This window comes from Dichotomopilus funicola, assembly GCF_033296635.1.
Source record: "Dichotomopilus funicola strain CBS 141.50 unplaced genomic scaffold C8A04scaffold_7, whole genome shotgun sequence".
Taxonomy (NCBI): Eukaryota; Fungi; Ascomycota; class Sordariomycetes; order Sordariales; family Chaetomiaceae; genus Dichotomopilus; species Dichotomopilus funicola.
The window spans coordinates 497,217-513,571 of record NW_026944028.1 but is presented as its reverse complement, the minus strand read 5'-3'; the positions used below and the strand labels follow the sequence as shown (position 1 = coordinate 513,571).

Sequence of the window (16,355 nt, the reverse complement as noted above, 5' to 3'; positions counted from 1 at the left end):
AGGGGTTGTGGGTTGTTGAGGGGGATTCATGAAAACGGGGCCTAGAAAAGGGGATCGGGAAATTGTTGAGCTCATAGTCAAGTCAAGCCAAGCTAGGTAGCTAGTCGCAATTGACCTTTCCCCGCTACTGTTCCTGCCCCAAATGAGGAAAACAAAGGAAAGTGGCTGACTCTATCGTTCCTTCCGTAAATGAATGAATGGGCTTGTTCACCGAATCCGGCAGTCGCGTTTCCTTTCTCGGCCATCCCACTACCTCTTTGTACCCCGAATCCTCTACATCATCCCATTGATATCCCACACTGAGACGCGCAACACGAAATGCACAGCGCTATGGCAGACCGTTTTCCACACCTCCCACGACTCCCACACTTCTCAACCCAACCATGGAGTCGGAGGAGTCCACCTATTGCAAAGACCTGTTCGGCAATGCTACCGACGAGGGCAAGGAAGTACTGGCCAAACTAGTCTATTACCACGAGCTTAAGACTATCAAGCTGTCGGAACCGCTGGTCACCCACACTCGCCTGACAACAGTCCTCGTGTCAAAACGATCTCCAGCCCAAGTTCCCCCGGCGCCCGATCCGCCAGCTCCAGCTCCAGCTCCCCAGGCCCCATCTCCCGCGTCTGGGCAACCGGGGCCGTCCAACTGGACCGCCGGCGCAGCGAAAGCGGTCGTTACCAAGCATGTTGCCACTCGTAATAAGCGGAATGGCAACCGTGTGGGCGGCCGGTGGAGTCGGGGCGTTGGATACTGGCCGCGGATGATTGCAAAGGTGTTGATGGCCAAGATGGCGTCGACGACGGGCGGAGAGAAGATGGATATGAAGTTTGATTTTCGGGAGACCAACTCGGACGACGAGAAGGATGAGCCGGGGGTTGGGGATGGGAATGGGAATGGGAATGGGAATGGGGGAGATTGGGTTGGTGGAGGCGGTGGAGGTGATGATGAGTTTGATGCAGCCGATTTGGAAGACCAGTTTTCGAGGCTGCCTGACAGCAGTGGGAACGATGGGGTTCGAGATGAGGACGCTGAGGAGAGCGACAAGAGCCCTCTGTTTAGCGGCAGTTATCGGTCTGACGATGACGACCCCGGTGACGGAGACGTTGGTCAACCGGGCAGCTCGGACAAGCCAGGTGGTGGAGACGCTAGCCCGGTAAACGACGCGCCTGCCATTCGCACAACCATTGTCACAGATTCTGGGCTCAGCTTTCCTCCTACTCACCTTCCGCCTAACCCCCCTCCTAATCCCCCTCCTAATCCCCCTCCCGTAGACCCTCCCCAACGCTACGAGTTCACGGAAATCCGAGAAAAGATCGGATACACCGGGAATTACAAGGAAGAATTCCCCTCGGAGGTCTGGACCGCCATTAGGCCCTTCCGTCTACTCACTGATCCAAAGCATCCCCCCAGCGCAGCAGACAGCACGGCCGCCTGGAAAGACCAACGCACCATGCTGGGCGGCCCGGACTGGCTTGACACTTACATCCGACACACCCGTTACCTGCTCCTCTTCAAGGGATACCCGCTCGTTGAGGACGTCGTGTTCCTTAAACACCCTAACATCTGGAGCAACCGCGACGGCCAACCCAAAAACCCCGCCGTCGAGGGCAACAAAGCGATCGTGGACGGAAATAGTTACTGGACCGCGTTGGCGCTGCTGATCTACGGCGAGGCATCGGCCTGGGTGCGGGTAAAGTGTGAGCACCTGTATCATCTGGAGGACATCCTGAAAAACAAGGAACACCCACGGCACGCGGCATACACCGCGCTGAATCGGGCGTCGAGGCGACCAACGGTGGCCTATGGAAGGGCTAAAGACATGAAGCTTGACGCCAGCCTGTGGGATGCTCTGCAAATTCCGGGGTGTTGGGCCACTATGGAGGCGTGTCAGTTGACGGCCGATTTATACAAGCTGTATGTGGTGCTGTACAAGTACCGGTGGAAGCACCACCATGTTTATGATATGAAGACGTTTGGGGCGTACAACAGCCGGCATATCTTTCTGAGCTACACGGTAAGCTGCCAATTAACTTAATATTACCTTTTCTCTTCACACAACAACTTCAACAATTACAGCAGCACAACTAACACCACTCCCAGCGAGGCAACCACTTTTTCCAACCCATGATCCCCAATGAATACCTCCACACCGAGTTTAAACTCCCCCGCATGACCCGGCAAAACACCAAAAACTACCTCTTCCAAACCACTCCTTCCCAAACCCAAGAAGGCCGCAGCATCATCGCCGATGGCCCGAACCACTACCTCCGCGGCAGTGCCGAACTAGCCCCGCCTGCGCTGGCCCAGCCCCATCTGAGCAAGACCATGCCGCCCCGTGTGATTGGATACTGGGCAAAGGACGATGATGGTAACCGGATTCTGACCGACCCGACCGTCTTGGATGCGGCACACGCTGTCCCGGGAGACGAACACTTGCCGCGTGAGATGTGTGTTCGGCGGCAGAGGGGTCCTAGAAGAACCCCTAGGCCTCTACCGCCAGATCTAGACCCGGAGCTTTTCAAGGATATGACTCCGGACCAGAGAAATGATGCTGCGGACCTTTATTACGCTAAGCCGAAGCGGAAACGGAATGAGGGCGCGGGGGGTGATGGGTATGAGGGTGAGGAGGGCACGGAGCCATCGTCGAAACGGCCGCGTCATCAAACCGGGATTGTGTCGAACTCTACTCCGTCACAAGGGCAACCTTCACCCCCTCCAGCAGCCCCAGTACCAGCACCAGCGCCAGCACCAGCACCCCCCCAACAACCCCCACAACCACCCCCACAACCACCACCAGACGACTCCTACACCGCCGCAACAGATAATCAGTTCAGACAGGTCCCGCTCCCATGCATTCGCAACTGGGCTGCCGCGCTACTCGTGGCCTCGGGAGAGGTGGCTCAAAGCTGGCCGAAAGCGGTCTGTCTGGGGAACCTGCAGCCTGTTGGTGAGATAGAAATCTCCGGGAGCGTGACAGGGAAAAAGGGGCATTGGGTGAGATGGGCCGGGACGCAAAATGGGTTTTATATACCACCTCCGCCGCCACCACAGAAGAGGCAAAAACAGGTCGCGCCGGTGCAGCCGGGGGTGGGAGCACAACCACCACCACCACCACCACCAAGACCAACACCAGGATTGAACTTTGTTTATCCGGACGGCAACTTGCTCCGGATAGTCCCCGTCGTCACCCAGCGACTCTGGATTAGGAGTCTGGGCCTGGGCTCCGAGGCAGAAACTATGCTGTGGGGCCCAGGACAGTGTAAGGGGCCGCTGCGAGAATCGTGCATGCAAGTGGGGGGGATTGACCCGAATGGTCCCGTCGGGGCACATTGGATTCGAATAGAAGAGGATGTAGGCGTGGTGGGGAGACTGATATATATATCTGCGGATAATCGGGCGCGCGTGCTGGAGGGTCCTGGGGCAGAACCTACGGCAGGGGATCCTGCAGTACAGGGAGCTGCAGCAGAAGGGCCTGCAGGGGGAGGCGGTAGAAGGGGGGGAAGAGGAGGAAAAGGAGGGAGAGGAGGAAGAGGACGAGGGGCAAATAAAAGCACTGGCGGGAAGAAAAAGAAAGATAAGGGGAAAGGAGTTGAACAACCACCGGCGCCACAGGCACAAGCACAGGCACAACAACCATTTCAACAACCGCAATCGCAACCACTGACGCCGGAAGAGACCCGACAAGCACAGATGGATCCAGCACAGTGGAGTGAAGAACAGTGGGAGGCAGCAAAGGCTGAACTAGCACGGCAGGCCGCAGCACAGGCTGCCGCGGAACAACAACGATCCCAACAAACACATGCCCAACAGACATCCCAACCCGCGGCACCGCAGCCAGGAGAAATTCCAGAGCGGGAAATGACGAACGAGGAGTTCAAGCAGTGGTCTAAACAATTTGATGGGGGGGGGAGATACAGGAAAACCGAATCCGAAAGACTCGCCGGAGCGGGAAGTATTATCAGAGGAGTAAGATGGGTGTTGGGTGGGAAAGGGGTTGCTGGGGGGGGGTGACGTGAAAAGGATGGTATGATAGGGGGGTTTTATTTGGGATGATCATTTAGATGCATTTTTTTGGCAACTGTAGAAGTTGGATGATACCTGGATTTGGATTCGCTATTTGTGGAGGAATAAGGGTAGAGCTGAGTTGTGATCTGTCTTGAGATTCCAGTTGAGTTGTTGGCTACCTACCTATGCAAGACATTTATAGCGCAGAATACACGCTGTGAGTTACAACACCAGTGGCTTCCCTTGGATGCAACTTCTGGTGCTACTGTGGCCTTTGTGTTAAAGGGCCGGGTGGTTGGTTGGGCTTATCGATAGGAGATGAAGACAACCATTTCAGGGGTCTTATAGAGAGGGCGTGATACGTGTTTCTTTCCAGAACATACTCTTGAACGCAGATTCGTGAGCATTTTAGCAACCTGCATGATTATATAATGCCTAGGTATTACACCCGTACAGCTCCCGATGGCAAGATCTGGGATTCAGCAAACCACAAGAACCTAGATAGTGAGGCCATGATGCGTATTAAATAACCGTTGCGTATGTGACATTGATATGTAAGGAATATAACAAGGGATTGTCCACCTTCATGATGTAATTAGTGCTTGACTGCTTGTCATGGGATGTTCGTTTGGAGAGCGATTGCATAGGGGAGGTTGTAGCGTCGCGACTCTCTAGCTCCCTTCATAATAGGGAACGCTTTAGACGGTGGTAGAGGGATAGTTTTGTTGGCAGTGAAGGTATCGGCTGGATAGAAAGTTGGCCGCTTGTTTATTATGTCCATTACCTAGTTCACGTAACTGCATGGCGAAGTCACTAGAAGCCGATACAAGGTTGGCTGCGCGGCTAATTAATGATCTACACTCCAGGAGTCCGTAGCTGCTGAGGTTGGAATCATTCTGAAGTTTGTCCCGGCTTCCATGTGACTGAACAGTGTTTATCTTAGCGCTCTCCTGCGATCATTATAGGCGAATATTGGAGCCGAGCTAATTATCGTTTCTCTACTCGCGAGGCCGGATTTGACGGCTACTCAGGTCCCTACGAGGTCTACCGGGTAGGTGTTATCTAGTCAACAAGCACGTTATCACTAACAACTAGGATAGTCTTCTCCTACAAGGCAAAGGCGCTAAGTCGCCTGGTTCTTGGTTGTGCCTATCTGGGAGAGAATGGTCGACGGTTCCCGTTGCTAACGTTGTTTAATTTGTATAACTAACACCAAAACTCCAAAAGCATGACCAGCACGCTTTTACAAAACTCACTCCAGCTAATTACATCCCAGTCGCGCACCTACCAGTAGGTAACGCACCACTTACAAAGGAATGCGAATCTTGCCCAGCGCATCCTCCAGAATATCATACCACGACTTGCCAATCAACTTCCCCTGCCAGTCGCGATCATCCCACCCCCTGCCCTCCCCCTTCGCCTTAAAGTCGTCCCCAATCACACTCCCAATACTCAACTTCCCAACAGTCTTCGTGCCATCCACCCACCCCCCCTTCGTAGCCGTCATACAATGATTCATCGGCACCGGCGCCCCCTGCGTAATCCCACTCGTCCATGTCCACCCGGGGTCCGCCGCCAACTTGACCCGGCAAAACGTCAAATACCCCCAATCCGCCGGACACTCCGTCACCAGCTCCCTCGTCGCGGGATCCACCCCCGGGCCATTAAGCCGCACAATAAAATCGTCCACGGCACACACCAAAATCGTCCCAATCTTGTTATCCTTCAACATCTTCACATTCCCCTCATGCACCAACAACGGGCCCAGCGCCGTGAAAACCCTATTCACCGCGCGCGCCGCACCGGTCCCCTCATACGCCTGGTCCCCCTTGCCCGGCCACCCCTGCTGATCCCACCGGCACAGCCGGAGGGGTTTGGAACCGGGCTTGCGGGCGTTCATGCGCGCGACCACGGCATTGAAGCAGAGGTCGCGCTCGCGCTTGGTGTCGTTGGTGAGGACGACGAGGAAGGTGGTGCCGCAGTCGGGGAAGCGTTCGCGTTGTTTGTGCAGGTCTTGCACGCGGATGGTGTTGGTGAGAGAGGCTTGGTGCCGCGGGATGTCGACGGTGGTGAGGCCGGCTTGGAGGAAGGGGGTTTCGAGCGAGAGGGGGGGCATCGGGTGGGCGAGGTCGGCCCAGGTGGGGCGGTTGGAGGTGCGGGGTTTGGAGGGTGCGGTGGTGGTGGTGTTACCGGTGTTGTTGTTGTTGTTGTTACGGGCGGTGGAGTTGGTGTTGCTGGGCGGGTTGCGCCTGGCGGTGCCCTGGGAGGAGACGTTGCGGCCGGACATGGTGGGAGAGTAGGGAGGTTGTTGTGGGGAAGTGGTTGGTTTTGGTGAGTTGAGCGAGTATGTCGGTATGTGTTAGTGGTTGGTATGTAGTTTGTTTGTTTACTTTGTTATAAGGGTTGAAGTGCTTAGGTAGGTAGGTAAGTTGGTGTTGGTGTGTAGTTGTAGTTGTCTGGTCGAAGTAGTATAAGACGTGCAGACCTTAGAACCTTATATATTTCTCGGTAGTCCACGAGAAGCAACCCCGTTTCGCAATAGACTCCCTAATAGTATGTCCATAGTAGACGCACCCAAATTTTGTGGCGTCCCTATTCCCCCGATCCACCGATCCTCGAACCGCCGATTGCCGGCCGCTCCTTCGCCGGAAGTCCAGCCCCACAACCCCTTCGTTCCAGCCAAGAGGAAACCTTAAATAGACCCATTGCAAGCCCATAACCCGTCTCAAAATGAATCCTCCCGTTGCGCTGCCACACGGTGACCACGCCGGATCGGGGGGTTGAGTTCGAATAAAAACAATCGGTTAGCTATTAACTTACCGAGTCGGGGCTCTTTTGCTTCGATTTTCTTTATTTTCTCTTGGCGGGATTGGAACGGGGAAAATACCCGGGGGAGTGGACACTGCGCCTTGCTGGCGGTATGGCCCTGGCCTTCATCCAAACGACGGCTTTCTTTCTGCGAACACGCGTTACTAGCAGCAGAAGGTCTAGACATTCCCTCACTGGTCCCGTCTAGACTGCCGCAGATAACTTGGGATCGTTTACAACCGACGCGTTGCGTCTCGGTGTTGCGGCACTGTTGCCGAGTCCTCTGTGGCTGTGGCGCGTGCTTCGTTTCCGTACCCGTGCCACTTCCGCGAGATCTTGTTCACGCGGTTCATAGCTGGTCAACGATAAAGCGTCAGAAGCAGTTCCCGTGTATCGATAATGCGGATTAAGAGGTAGCTGTGGCGCTTGGACATTGGGCGGCGGCGGCGTTATCCAATAAGGGATCTTAGAATAGTAGTCAGTATTAAAAGGTCAAATAATGAAGTGCAGTTTACTGTCGTACAATTGAAATCATCGAGGGTCCTTCAAGTCAAGCGACATCTACTCGTCGATGTTCTCTGTTTTTTCGAGGAGTTGTTTGATCGTTACTATTGGGAAGTGACCGTAGGCGATGACCGTAGGCGATGACCTGATTAGTTCTAATCCTTTTCCTATTCATTCCCCTCAGTCCTCAGGCCCTCTGCCTTCTCTTTCATTGATATCTTCCTTGTTGCGCGGGTCTGTTCAAGGATCGCTGCGGCGTGTCTCGATAGTTACGCTGGTGATAGCCATGTCGGAGGGTTTACCCAAGCGGTCGTGGCTCCGCTTTGCTGAGAGCGATGCGAAACGAGCCTGCGTGTCGACCGCGAATCTAACAAGATGCTCCCGCGCGAGTTGGCCTTCATGCTCATGACCTAGCGGACGCTTGGCCACCATCTTTTATCGCAAGGGCTCATGTCGTTTTCACGCATTGATCCTCTTCACAGTTTATACATAGAGCGGGGGCCAACATACTCGCTCTGCTTCATGCATGAAAAATGGAAGCCAAGCCAAGATACAGGATGTAGAGAGGGCGCTGAGCAGAGGTAGTGCGGGCGAGTCGGCCAGCTAGTGATTCTTTCGTCATCGCGGAGCCTACGGGCACCCTGACCCCCCTTGAAGAAAGATCGAAGTTGGAACCGGACTTCTGCCGCGACCTCGATGGTGAAGACTCAGGTTTTGTCCCTGGTCCGGAGACGATGATCCCGCTTGTCATGTTCCATTTGTTCAGGGGGTCCGAACAAAACGAGTTTGGGCCGCACAATGTGTCGTGCTAGGGCTGTGAGAGGGCGTCCACATATTACTACATGTGTTGTCTAAAATATTAAAACCAAAGCGTCACGGTTGACCGTCACGACGGCTTGATGTGATGGAACGAATAAACATATTTAGTCAACGATGCCCTAAACTTACCACTCGCTTTGATATTGTTCCCAAGCCTTACAAACCGCATTACTCACAATTCTCCTGAGATATCCGCGCTCGCATCCGACCCCAGCCGGGCCGACGTGTCTCACCACTGTCGTGTCCGGTTGGCTATTTCGCTAACACAACTGTATCAGGCAGCTTCCACGAGAGGTAGCCACTTGCGAGAAGCTGACTTTGATGGGGATCGACATTCTGCGGCACGTAGGTGACAACGTGGGGGAATAGGGTCCCTTGCTCAGATGTGTGTTGTCTCTGTTGTCCTCGGCTGTCATCTGTTGATAGTTTTGGCGGGCGGCGATGTGCACGGTCGCATGGTCGTGGCGGACCAAGCGAGATTGGTTGGTAAGATATTGTACCTGAATGTGACGGGTCCTGTCGGTAAAGGTTGCAGGAATTGATGGTGCACTGCGAAAGTCTCGGTGCGAGAAACGAAAAAGGGCGTGGCGTTCGACATGTGCTATCGCGCAGCAAACAATTAATTACTTCCCCCCGAAACTGTCCGCATCCCGCGTCCGCGACTGCAAAGCAGATGCTGTCGGGCGAGATTTCCTCCCGGCATTGGTGGTTTCACGGCAGCAACGGGAACGGACCTGGCCAGGCCAGATCCCCCGGCCCAACCCTGCCGAACGCGGCGTCCAATTGGGAGGCTGCCGGCAACGACGGGAGGTTTGCAAGGTGCAGATGCCATGCCGCGGCGTTTGTGTATCATTATCGGCAGCCCGAAGCGGGCGGGCGTTGCGGGTGTGCCAGTTGCATTTTCGGGTGTGCTGGTGATTGGGTCAATGTTTGCGTTGATTTTTTTGTGCGTGTGTAACGGGACCTCGAGTCATGTGGCCTGGACACCGGCGGGATTGATTGGCGTGTTTATCGTGCTTTGGCTCCGGAGATTTGTCCGGAGGTTCCAGGTTGGTTGGTCTGACGATTTGATGCCGAACGATGGCAAATACAACAGCAAGATCTGTTTTTGATCGAACCCGAACGCCCCGACTTGCTTCGGTGGGCAGCTCCGGATAAGTGCTGGGATTAAAAAGAGGAGGGCCTGGAGCAGTCAGCCGGTGCCTCGTGGGACCCCTGTTATGCCCCCCCATCGACCACCAGCTCGGGTTGCTTGGCTCACGAAAGGGATCGGCCAGGGGGGTACCTTGCTGGGACGTCAAGGACGTCAATCTTCCCAAGCCGGGGATAGAATCGCGGGCTCAAGAAGATCAACAACAAAGCCAGCGATTGACCAAGCAGTCAGGGCAAAACCGTAAAACCCATTGACGCCATCTCGCTTTGTTGCTTGGCCGCTTGGCTAATTATCTCGATTTTGCCTCGTCTCTGGCGTTGTGTTGCACCGACGAGACGCACATTTGTCACCGCGAGATTTAGCGGCGTTTTGGCGATTCTTGGGACGACAGGCCGCCAATCAACCCCTGCGGTCGATGCCCCGGCTGCATGAAAGTCGCCGCGGCGCTGCCTGCCGGAGAAGAAGTCGCATCCCACCAGGTGGACAGAACTGCAGGTGCATTGATGGGTTTCTCGGCTTGGAGGGACCTTTCCATGGCTCCTGCCCTTTTCTTCAAGTTTGGTTCTTTCGCTTATGTATGAACTCGAACAATATTTCTCGACACCGCTCATTCTTCTCCTTCACGCCCCCATATTCCATTCGGCCATCCCGTTGTCTTACCTTACCCCCCACACCAACCAAGCTGTTGGTGAGACCAGCCGCGCACCCATTCCATGATTTCACTGCAGCTCCCTGCTTGCATGTGCCAATACTTCTCCGGTGGACCCCAGCGCATTCCACGGCAGAGTTGCCCGTGTCGTCCACAAAAAGCAAAGTTTCCCGACCCGAACAGAGGGAAACACTAACCACGCCACACCACGCACCACCCCCGTCCGGATCTGAAATCCCCGACGCCTCCCCGCCAACGACGATAGAATTATAAAACCACTCGAAGAAAAAGAACAAAAAAAGGCGTTAGCTTCCCTAGCTCGCCGAATCCCGTCCCGCCCGCCCGCGTGTCTTGTATCTCTGTCCCTCGAATCCGCGCGCGCACGAGCGAGTTCTGCGCCCACTCAAAATGTCGTCACCCATGGCGGACGCTCCCGCGTCCTCTCCGCCACTGGGCGGGGATGCGCCGCAGGAGCAATTCCATCAACCAGTTCATGTCGACGTGGAGGAGATTGTCGTTGACGACGTACGTTTATTTTCTTAAATATTCGTTGCATATGGCATGGAGGCGCATGGTGGAGGATAACAGATCTGCCGGCCCTTCCGCGCAGTGCCGTCCCGTGCCGTCCCATCCATACCTGCATTCGATATCGCTCTGCGCACGTGTGCTTGCGCGCATGTCTCGGAAGTTGGAATCGCGACGCAAGATTGATAACTGACATTGGATACTGGCGCATTGTGTAGGACCAAAATGCCGATGCCGATTCTACCTATGGGGCAAGTCACCTACCTCCCTTTACCACTCGTCGTCGTCCCGTTTCCCGCGCAACCTTCTCTAGCTCTAGCGCCCCGTCTTATCCTCCCCAAACCATCGTCGAGGTCGTTCTGGTCGACATAAAACCACAGACTAACACGCGCATAGTCGCTAGCGAGCTCGTCGACGTCTCTCGCCTCGAGCATCCGGAGGTTCCGACTAGAAAATGGGCGGTCGTATCATGCTTGGAAACCAGAGAGGGGTGAGTGCGCATACCTGGCGTGACCCGACCCGGTTGCAAAAGTAAACCGGGGCTGGGGATATTCGAGGATGATGTGCGCTGACACGGATCTGATAGGGTATATCTTGCCGAGTGACGAAGTGAGATTCCATATCAATCCTGGAGAGTTCTTGATTCCATGTGGCCCATTACTGACGGTGTCGTGTGTGTGTAGCAAGAAAGTGACAGGCTAGGTAAGCAGATGATGAAAGTTCCTCTTGGCTAGTCCACCGGCACTAACCTAGGCAGATATGCAACATCATGTGTTCTACCTGACATTTGATGGTGAGCTGTACGTGAGCCCAGCAGGACGGTCAGGCCCGCCATTACGACGGGTGCTGGACGCTGGGACAGGGACGGGGATTTGGGCGATGGACTTTGGTATGCTCGCTAATTATCCACGTGTTTTACTACGGGCATTTATTGACTCTCTTTGTTAGCCGATACGCACCCAGGGTCACACGTACGTTGCTTATGACACGCCCCTTGTCCCTTTACTTACACAAAGTTATAGGTTATCGGCTTAGACCTAAGTCCTATCCAGCCCAACTTGTATGTTCTGACACCTATCACTCTCGACCAAACAGTGCGCTGACATCCTGCCTGAAGCGTCCCACCAAATCTCGCGTTCTACGTCGACGATCTCGAAGAGGACTGGGACTTCTCAGAACCCTTCGACTTCATCTACGGCCGCATGCTGGCCGGCGCTTTCACCGACTGGCCCCGCTTCGTCCAGCGCTCATATGAGTACGACCTTGCCTTCGTCTTCAATGATTAGTTTAGCCTAACTTGCGCCCCTTAGGAACCTCTCTCCTGGCGGATGGCTCGAACTCGCCGATATCACCTTCCCTGCCTGCTCCGACGACGGCACCTTACCTCCAAACTCGGCACTAGCGCAGTGGTGCGAAATGGTCATCAGCGCCGGGCACCAGATCAGCCACACCGTCGACTGCGCTAAGCGCTACAAGCAGCAGATGTTGGATGCCGGATTTATCAATGTCCAGGAGCGGCTGTACAAGTGGCCCATCAATGCATGGCCGAAGGATGCCAAGTACAAGGAGATTGGTCAGTCTTACCGTTTAACCCCTTTCCGCTTTCTAGGCCCGGACATTGGTCCCGCTTCTCAGCCACGGTGGTACTAAACAACGCTCGTTTCTAGGCATGTGGTCGGAACACAACTTCTGCGGCGGCATGTACGGCCTCACCGTAGCGCTGTTCACCCGCGCCCTCGGCTGGACAGCAGAGCAGGTCGAGGTGTTCTTGGTCGAAGTGAGGAAGGATTTGAGGAATAGGCAGATGCATGCCTGGTGGCCGATGTGAGTTCCAATCCTTTCCTTGGAGGACGCCAGGTGGCCACAAATGGATTGCTAACCTGGTATTTTCAGCTGGGTGGTGTACGGCCAAAAGCCGGAGTAATGGCCCTGTAGGGTTCACCTATGCCGGTGGTCAGAAGATTTGATGTGTATATTAGGATACCCGGGGGCTGATACACCAGCGAGGTCGGAACTTTGGGGCGGGGACATTTAGGGTCGGGTATTTATGGGCGGATTTATGGTGGCCGGATATTCAGGGTGGCACAGCGTTGATTTATCGTTTATTTACTACTGTCTAATTCATCTTTTGCGCAAGATTTACTTCTTGTATATGAACTAGGCTGGGAATATTATCTAATTTAAGGGGTTGGCGATGAGTTGATGCTGGGATGGCTAAATAGTTTATATTCTTGCTAAAATCTGCTATTCCATCATATGTCCTTCGATGTTTAAGGTGGCACAGCGTTGATTTGTTGTTTATTTATCAGTTCTTCTTTTGCGCAACATTTCCTGCTTGTAATTATATGACCTAACCTGGTGACATTAGTTGGGTTATAGGGACTGGCGGTGAGATGATGCTGGGATGGATAAATAGTTTTGCCCTTCTACTAAAATCTGCGATTTCATCATACAGCCTCAGTTGATATTGCTGTAACCTTTATATTTACTGCCTGTAATACCTTCCACATCATCGTCTCATACCCAACTTTCATGGACTTGAGTTCTCCCCCTTCTGGGTTAAACATATATGGGCATGGGGATCAAGATATTCGTGTTATCGGCGATGGTGACCAGCTCTACCTGCGGCTGCGGGGGGCTTTAGGTAATCAGTTCGGATGTTGAATTAATTAGCTAACATATCTGTCAATTTCATTGTCCCCAGTAACAAGAACACGCTCCCTTAGTTGGCCTATGCCGCCGGTGCCTCGGTGGGCATGTCGTTTGGGGGGGATGATGATGATGATGATGGGACTAGTTATGTGAGGAGCTGGATGTCGTTGGTAGATTGTGCGGTGTATTACTCGTGGGTTGAGTCTTTCACAAGCGAGACTACGATACCGTGGAGTTGTCAAAGGGAGGCAGCATACAACGCCGCAGGCACGCACTACCGTGGATACTGAAGAGGGTTGAGATATATCCTTGAGACAAAGGGGATTGCATGTTGCCTGCCACCGTAAAATACAAAGCAAAACTAGCTCCTCATGAGATCCGTCTAAGTCTGTCTGTCATACATAGCGCTTTACATCCCTAAAGCTGAAAAAAACGCTCGCTCGCCCGCTGAATCTGGAACCGCCGTAGTTAAATGCGCCAGAGATGAGATCCAACAAAGGGAAGGCCTTCGCAAGCCATGTTCCTCCCCCTTTCCCAAAACGCCCAGGTAAAGTCTATCGTATCCTGTCCTGTCCTGGCCCAGCCGCCGAACCACGCACGCTAATGATATCAGACCGTCCTCCCGTTCATACACCCGCTTACCACCCACCATCCACCACTCACCATCCATCCCCGATATCACGCCCAAATCCAACCCTGTCTTCATAGATGATGGCTCCATCACCCCAATCCATCTAATTCAACAAAATATCATACCCATCCCTATTAATCCGCACCTGTTCCCCCCCAAACCCATACTTCCGTCTCACCAACTCAAAAATAATTAACCCCGCACTCGTGCTCGGCACCTGCCTAATCGTATTCCACCAGAACCCGCGGTACAGCCACTGCCTCATCGTCTGACCTCCTGCCTTAGCCTCGGCGCGACACGCGGCCCAGGTCGTGCGGTACGCGTCGCGGTAGGCGCGGAACATGTGCCAGGTGTGTTGTTGCTTTTGCCCTTGATGTCGTGGGTTGGATGGGGAGGAGAAGAAGCCGACGGAGCGGAGTTTGCGGGCGTGGGCGTCGAGGCTTTCGAGGCGTTCCCAGTGCTCGGATTGGACGTGGGAGAGCGGGTGGAGGATGGTTTGTTGGGCGAGGGAGGCGCTCATGCCGGCGAGGAGGAGGAAGGCCGGTTCGATGGCGTAGTGTGGGCGGATTATGGTGGGCATGTGCGGGGCGGCTTCTTCGAATCTGTGTTTAAGGGTCGATTGTTCGGCCGGCCGCTTGCGAGAGAGCAGCACAATGGTGTCTTCGTTCAGCGAGCCGTAGTACCACCGCACAAAGTTGTAGTACCCCTGCGCTTTCACATACTCAAACACACTAAAGAAAATCCCGCTACCCATGCTATCTTTGAGAAACGACAATCCCCACCCGGAAAACACCCCCCGCACCCCTATCTCCCGCAACTTAGCCGCACTAAACGCCCACATACTCCTCGGCCTTTCCACCGCCCCTGTTGCCCCCCCATTCCCATTCACCACCCGACCACTCGTAACCCCATCCCAGCGCGCCTGCACCGCATCCAACGGCGCCGCCACCACACTCTGCACAGCACCGGCCAAAAACCCAGCCGCAAAGGTATCCGCGGGGCCCGGCGGGGGGTACACGCGACGCGTGGCTCGGCCGCTGTCGGGGTGTAAGCGGGCGAGGATTTGGAGATAGCTGGTGTACAGTACTGCGCCTACGCCGACGTTGGCGACGAGGGGGGGCAGAATCTGGTCGGGGACGACGCGCCAGCCGTAGTGGCGGACGGCGGAGGCCAGGACGGCGGGGGTGGTGGAGCGGAGGCGGGCGCGGAGCCAGGTTGTGGAGGTTGATGTTGGGGTTGATGATGATACGGAGGTGGGCGTGGAAGATGAAGCAGCGGCCGATGCGAGAGATAATGCAGAAGAGGACCCCTGGCGACTCAACAGCTGGGCGGCGTGTTCCTGCTCCTGGATCGCGCGGGCATAGGCGAGGTAGTCCACCCGCGTGCGGAAGAAGGCTTTGACCGGGGCGCGGAAGTAAAAGGCCACGGCCTGGGATGTCAGAGCGCGGACACCTGCAGCCGAAGCACCGGTTGCGGCATTACTGGTGGGGGCTTTGTCTGGGGGAAACACCGTGTCGACGGGAATGGCGGGGAGGATTCCCGGGTTGAAGCCCGGGGGTAGCGCCGGGAAGGATGCCGAGTGGTGTTGTTGTGAGGTTGCATTTTCGGCTTCGAAGGGGGACGGACTCGGGTTAGGGGAAGCTGTGGAAGGTCCGTCACCTCGGCTGCGGTTGGGAGGGGAGGACATGGTGAGATGACATTTTTCGTCGGTCCGGCGCCGAGGGGTGGTATCGGCAGTGAGGGTCTCGACGGGCCGGGGATGGGTGAGGGAGTGAGTGAAGGAGTAGTGAGTGAGCGACTGGAGATTGTGAATCTCGAATGAGTGAGATGCGATGTAAGTTTGGCCCCGGTTTGGGTCGCAAGTGTTGGTGCGCTGCATCTTTGTCTGCGAATTTGCGCCGGAACTACCCGATGTGGGGCTGACGGATCGGCAGAGGGCGCATGGCAGCTGAAGGGGAGGGCTGACTCGGCTGGCAGGTGATGCCGACAGCTGACCTGAACCTGGCACTTCAGAGCAACTCGAGTAGGACAACGCGAGGAAGGCGCAAACAGAAAGAGAGGAAGTCGCAGGGCAGTCAAATACTCTGTCGAAGTCGGGCATCAATGGGAAAGCCGAATAAGACTCAACAGAACGAGGTTTGAGACTCCAGGTTCCGCCGACACGTGTCTTGCTTTTGCTTCAAGCCTGTAAATGCTCTCGAAGGACAAGAGCCTGGAGGCCATGATAGGTTGGAAAGCTCGTTCAACGCGGGTTCCGTCGCGTCTTGATACCCAAAGCTGATTTGAACGTTGTCGCCTTCATTATGGATATCACAACAAACGGGCGAGTATAACGAATCTGGGGGTTCAACATTCTGCAAGTGTAGGTCGACTGGAAATGGAGTTCGTCCCTGATACCCCGCAGGTGAGTCCCTCTGACAGTCTTCCATGTGATGGTGAAATTTCAGGTAATTACAGTTGAGCGGCTAACTAAACGCAGCAAGAAAGAAGGAGCGACATCTACCTCATAAATGTCAAGCTGTAAATGCTCAGTCTCTTAAGTCTGCAACTCTCAAAGTCAACAAAGGTGGGACTTCGTCGCAAGGCCAACAAACATGTGGGGAAGATC

General features: G+C 54.8%; 4 protein-coding genes across 4 annotated transcripts; 2 read left to right on the top strand and 2 right to left on the bottom strand.

The window, feature by feature from the left end:
- Positions 1-383: 383 nt before the first annotated feature.
- Positions 384-3,207, top strand: C8A04DRAFT_25602 (uncharacterized protein; the record flags this gene model as incomplete). Its single annotated transcript, XM_062779623.1, has 3 exons — positions 384-2,015; positions 2,102-2,948; positions 3,053-3,207. The coding sequence occupies 3 exons, from the start codon at positions 384-386 to the stop codon at positions 3,205-3,207; spliced, it is 2,634 nt and encodes an 877-aa protein (XP_062640047.1).
- Positions 3,208-5,312: 2,105 nt separating this feature from the next.
- Positions 5,313-6,293, bottom strand: C8A04DRAFT_25601 (uncharacterized protein; the record flags this gene model as incomplete). Its single annotated transcript, XM_062779622.1, has 1 exon — positions 5,313-6,293. One exon carries the CDS (start codon positions 6,291-6,293, stop codon positions 5,313-5,315), a length of 981 nt encoding a protein of 326 aa, XP_062640046.1.
- A 4,054-nt stretch (positions 6,294-10,347) lies between these two features.
- Positions 10,348-12,388, top strand: C8A04DRAFT_34863 (Phosphoethanolamine N-methyltransferase 1; the record flags this gene model as incomplete). The annotated part of the gene is made up of 12 exons (XM_062782969.1): positions 10,348-10,464; positions 10,683-10,715; positions 10,861-10,954; positions 11,051-11,073; positions 11,148-11,166; positions 11,222-11,353; positions 11,413-11,435; positions 11,487-11,524; positions 11,582-11,719; positions 11,775-12,037; positions 12,132-12,288; positions 12,358-12,388. 12 exons carry the CDS (start codon positions 10,348-10,350, stop codon positions 12,386-12,388), a joined length of 1,068 nt encoding a protein of 355 aa, XP_062640045.1.
- Positions 12,389-13,850: 1,462 nt separating this feature from the next.
- C8A04DRAFT_9705 (mitochondrial carrier domain-containing protein) lies at positions 13,851-15,434 on the bottom strand (the record flags this gene model as incomplete). The annotated part of the gene is made up of 1 exon (XM_062785587.1): positions 13,851-15,434. The coding sequence occupies one exon, from the start codon at positions 15,432-15,434 to the stop codon at positions 13,851-13,853; it is 1,584 nt and encodes a 527-aa protein (XP_062640044.1).
- Positions 15,435-16,355: the final 921 nt, after the last annotated feature.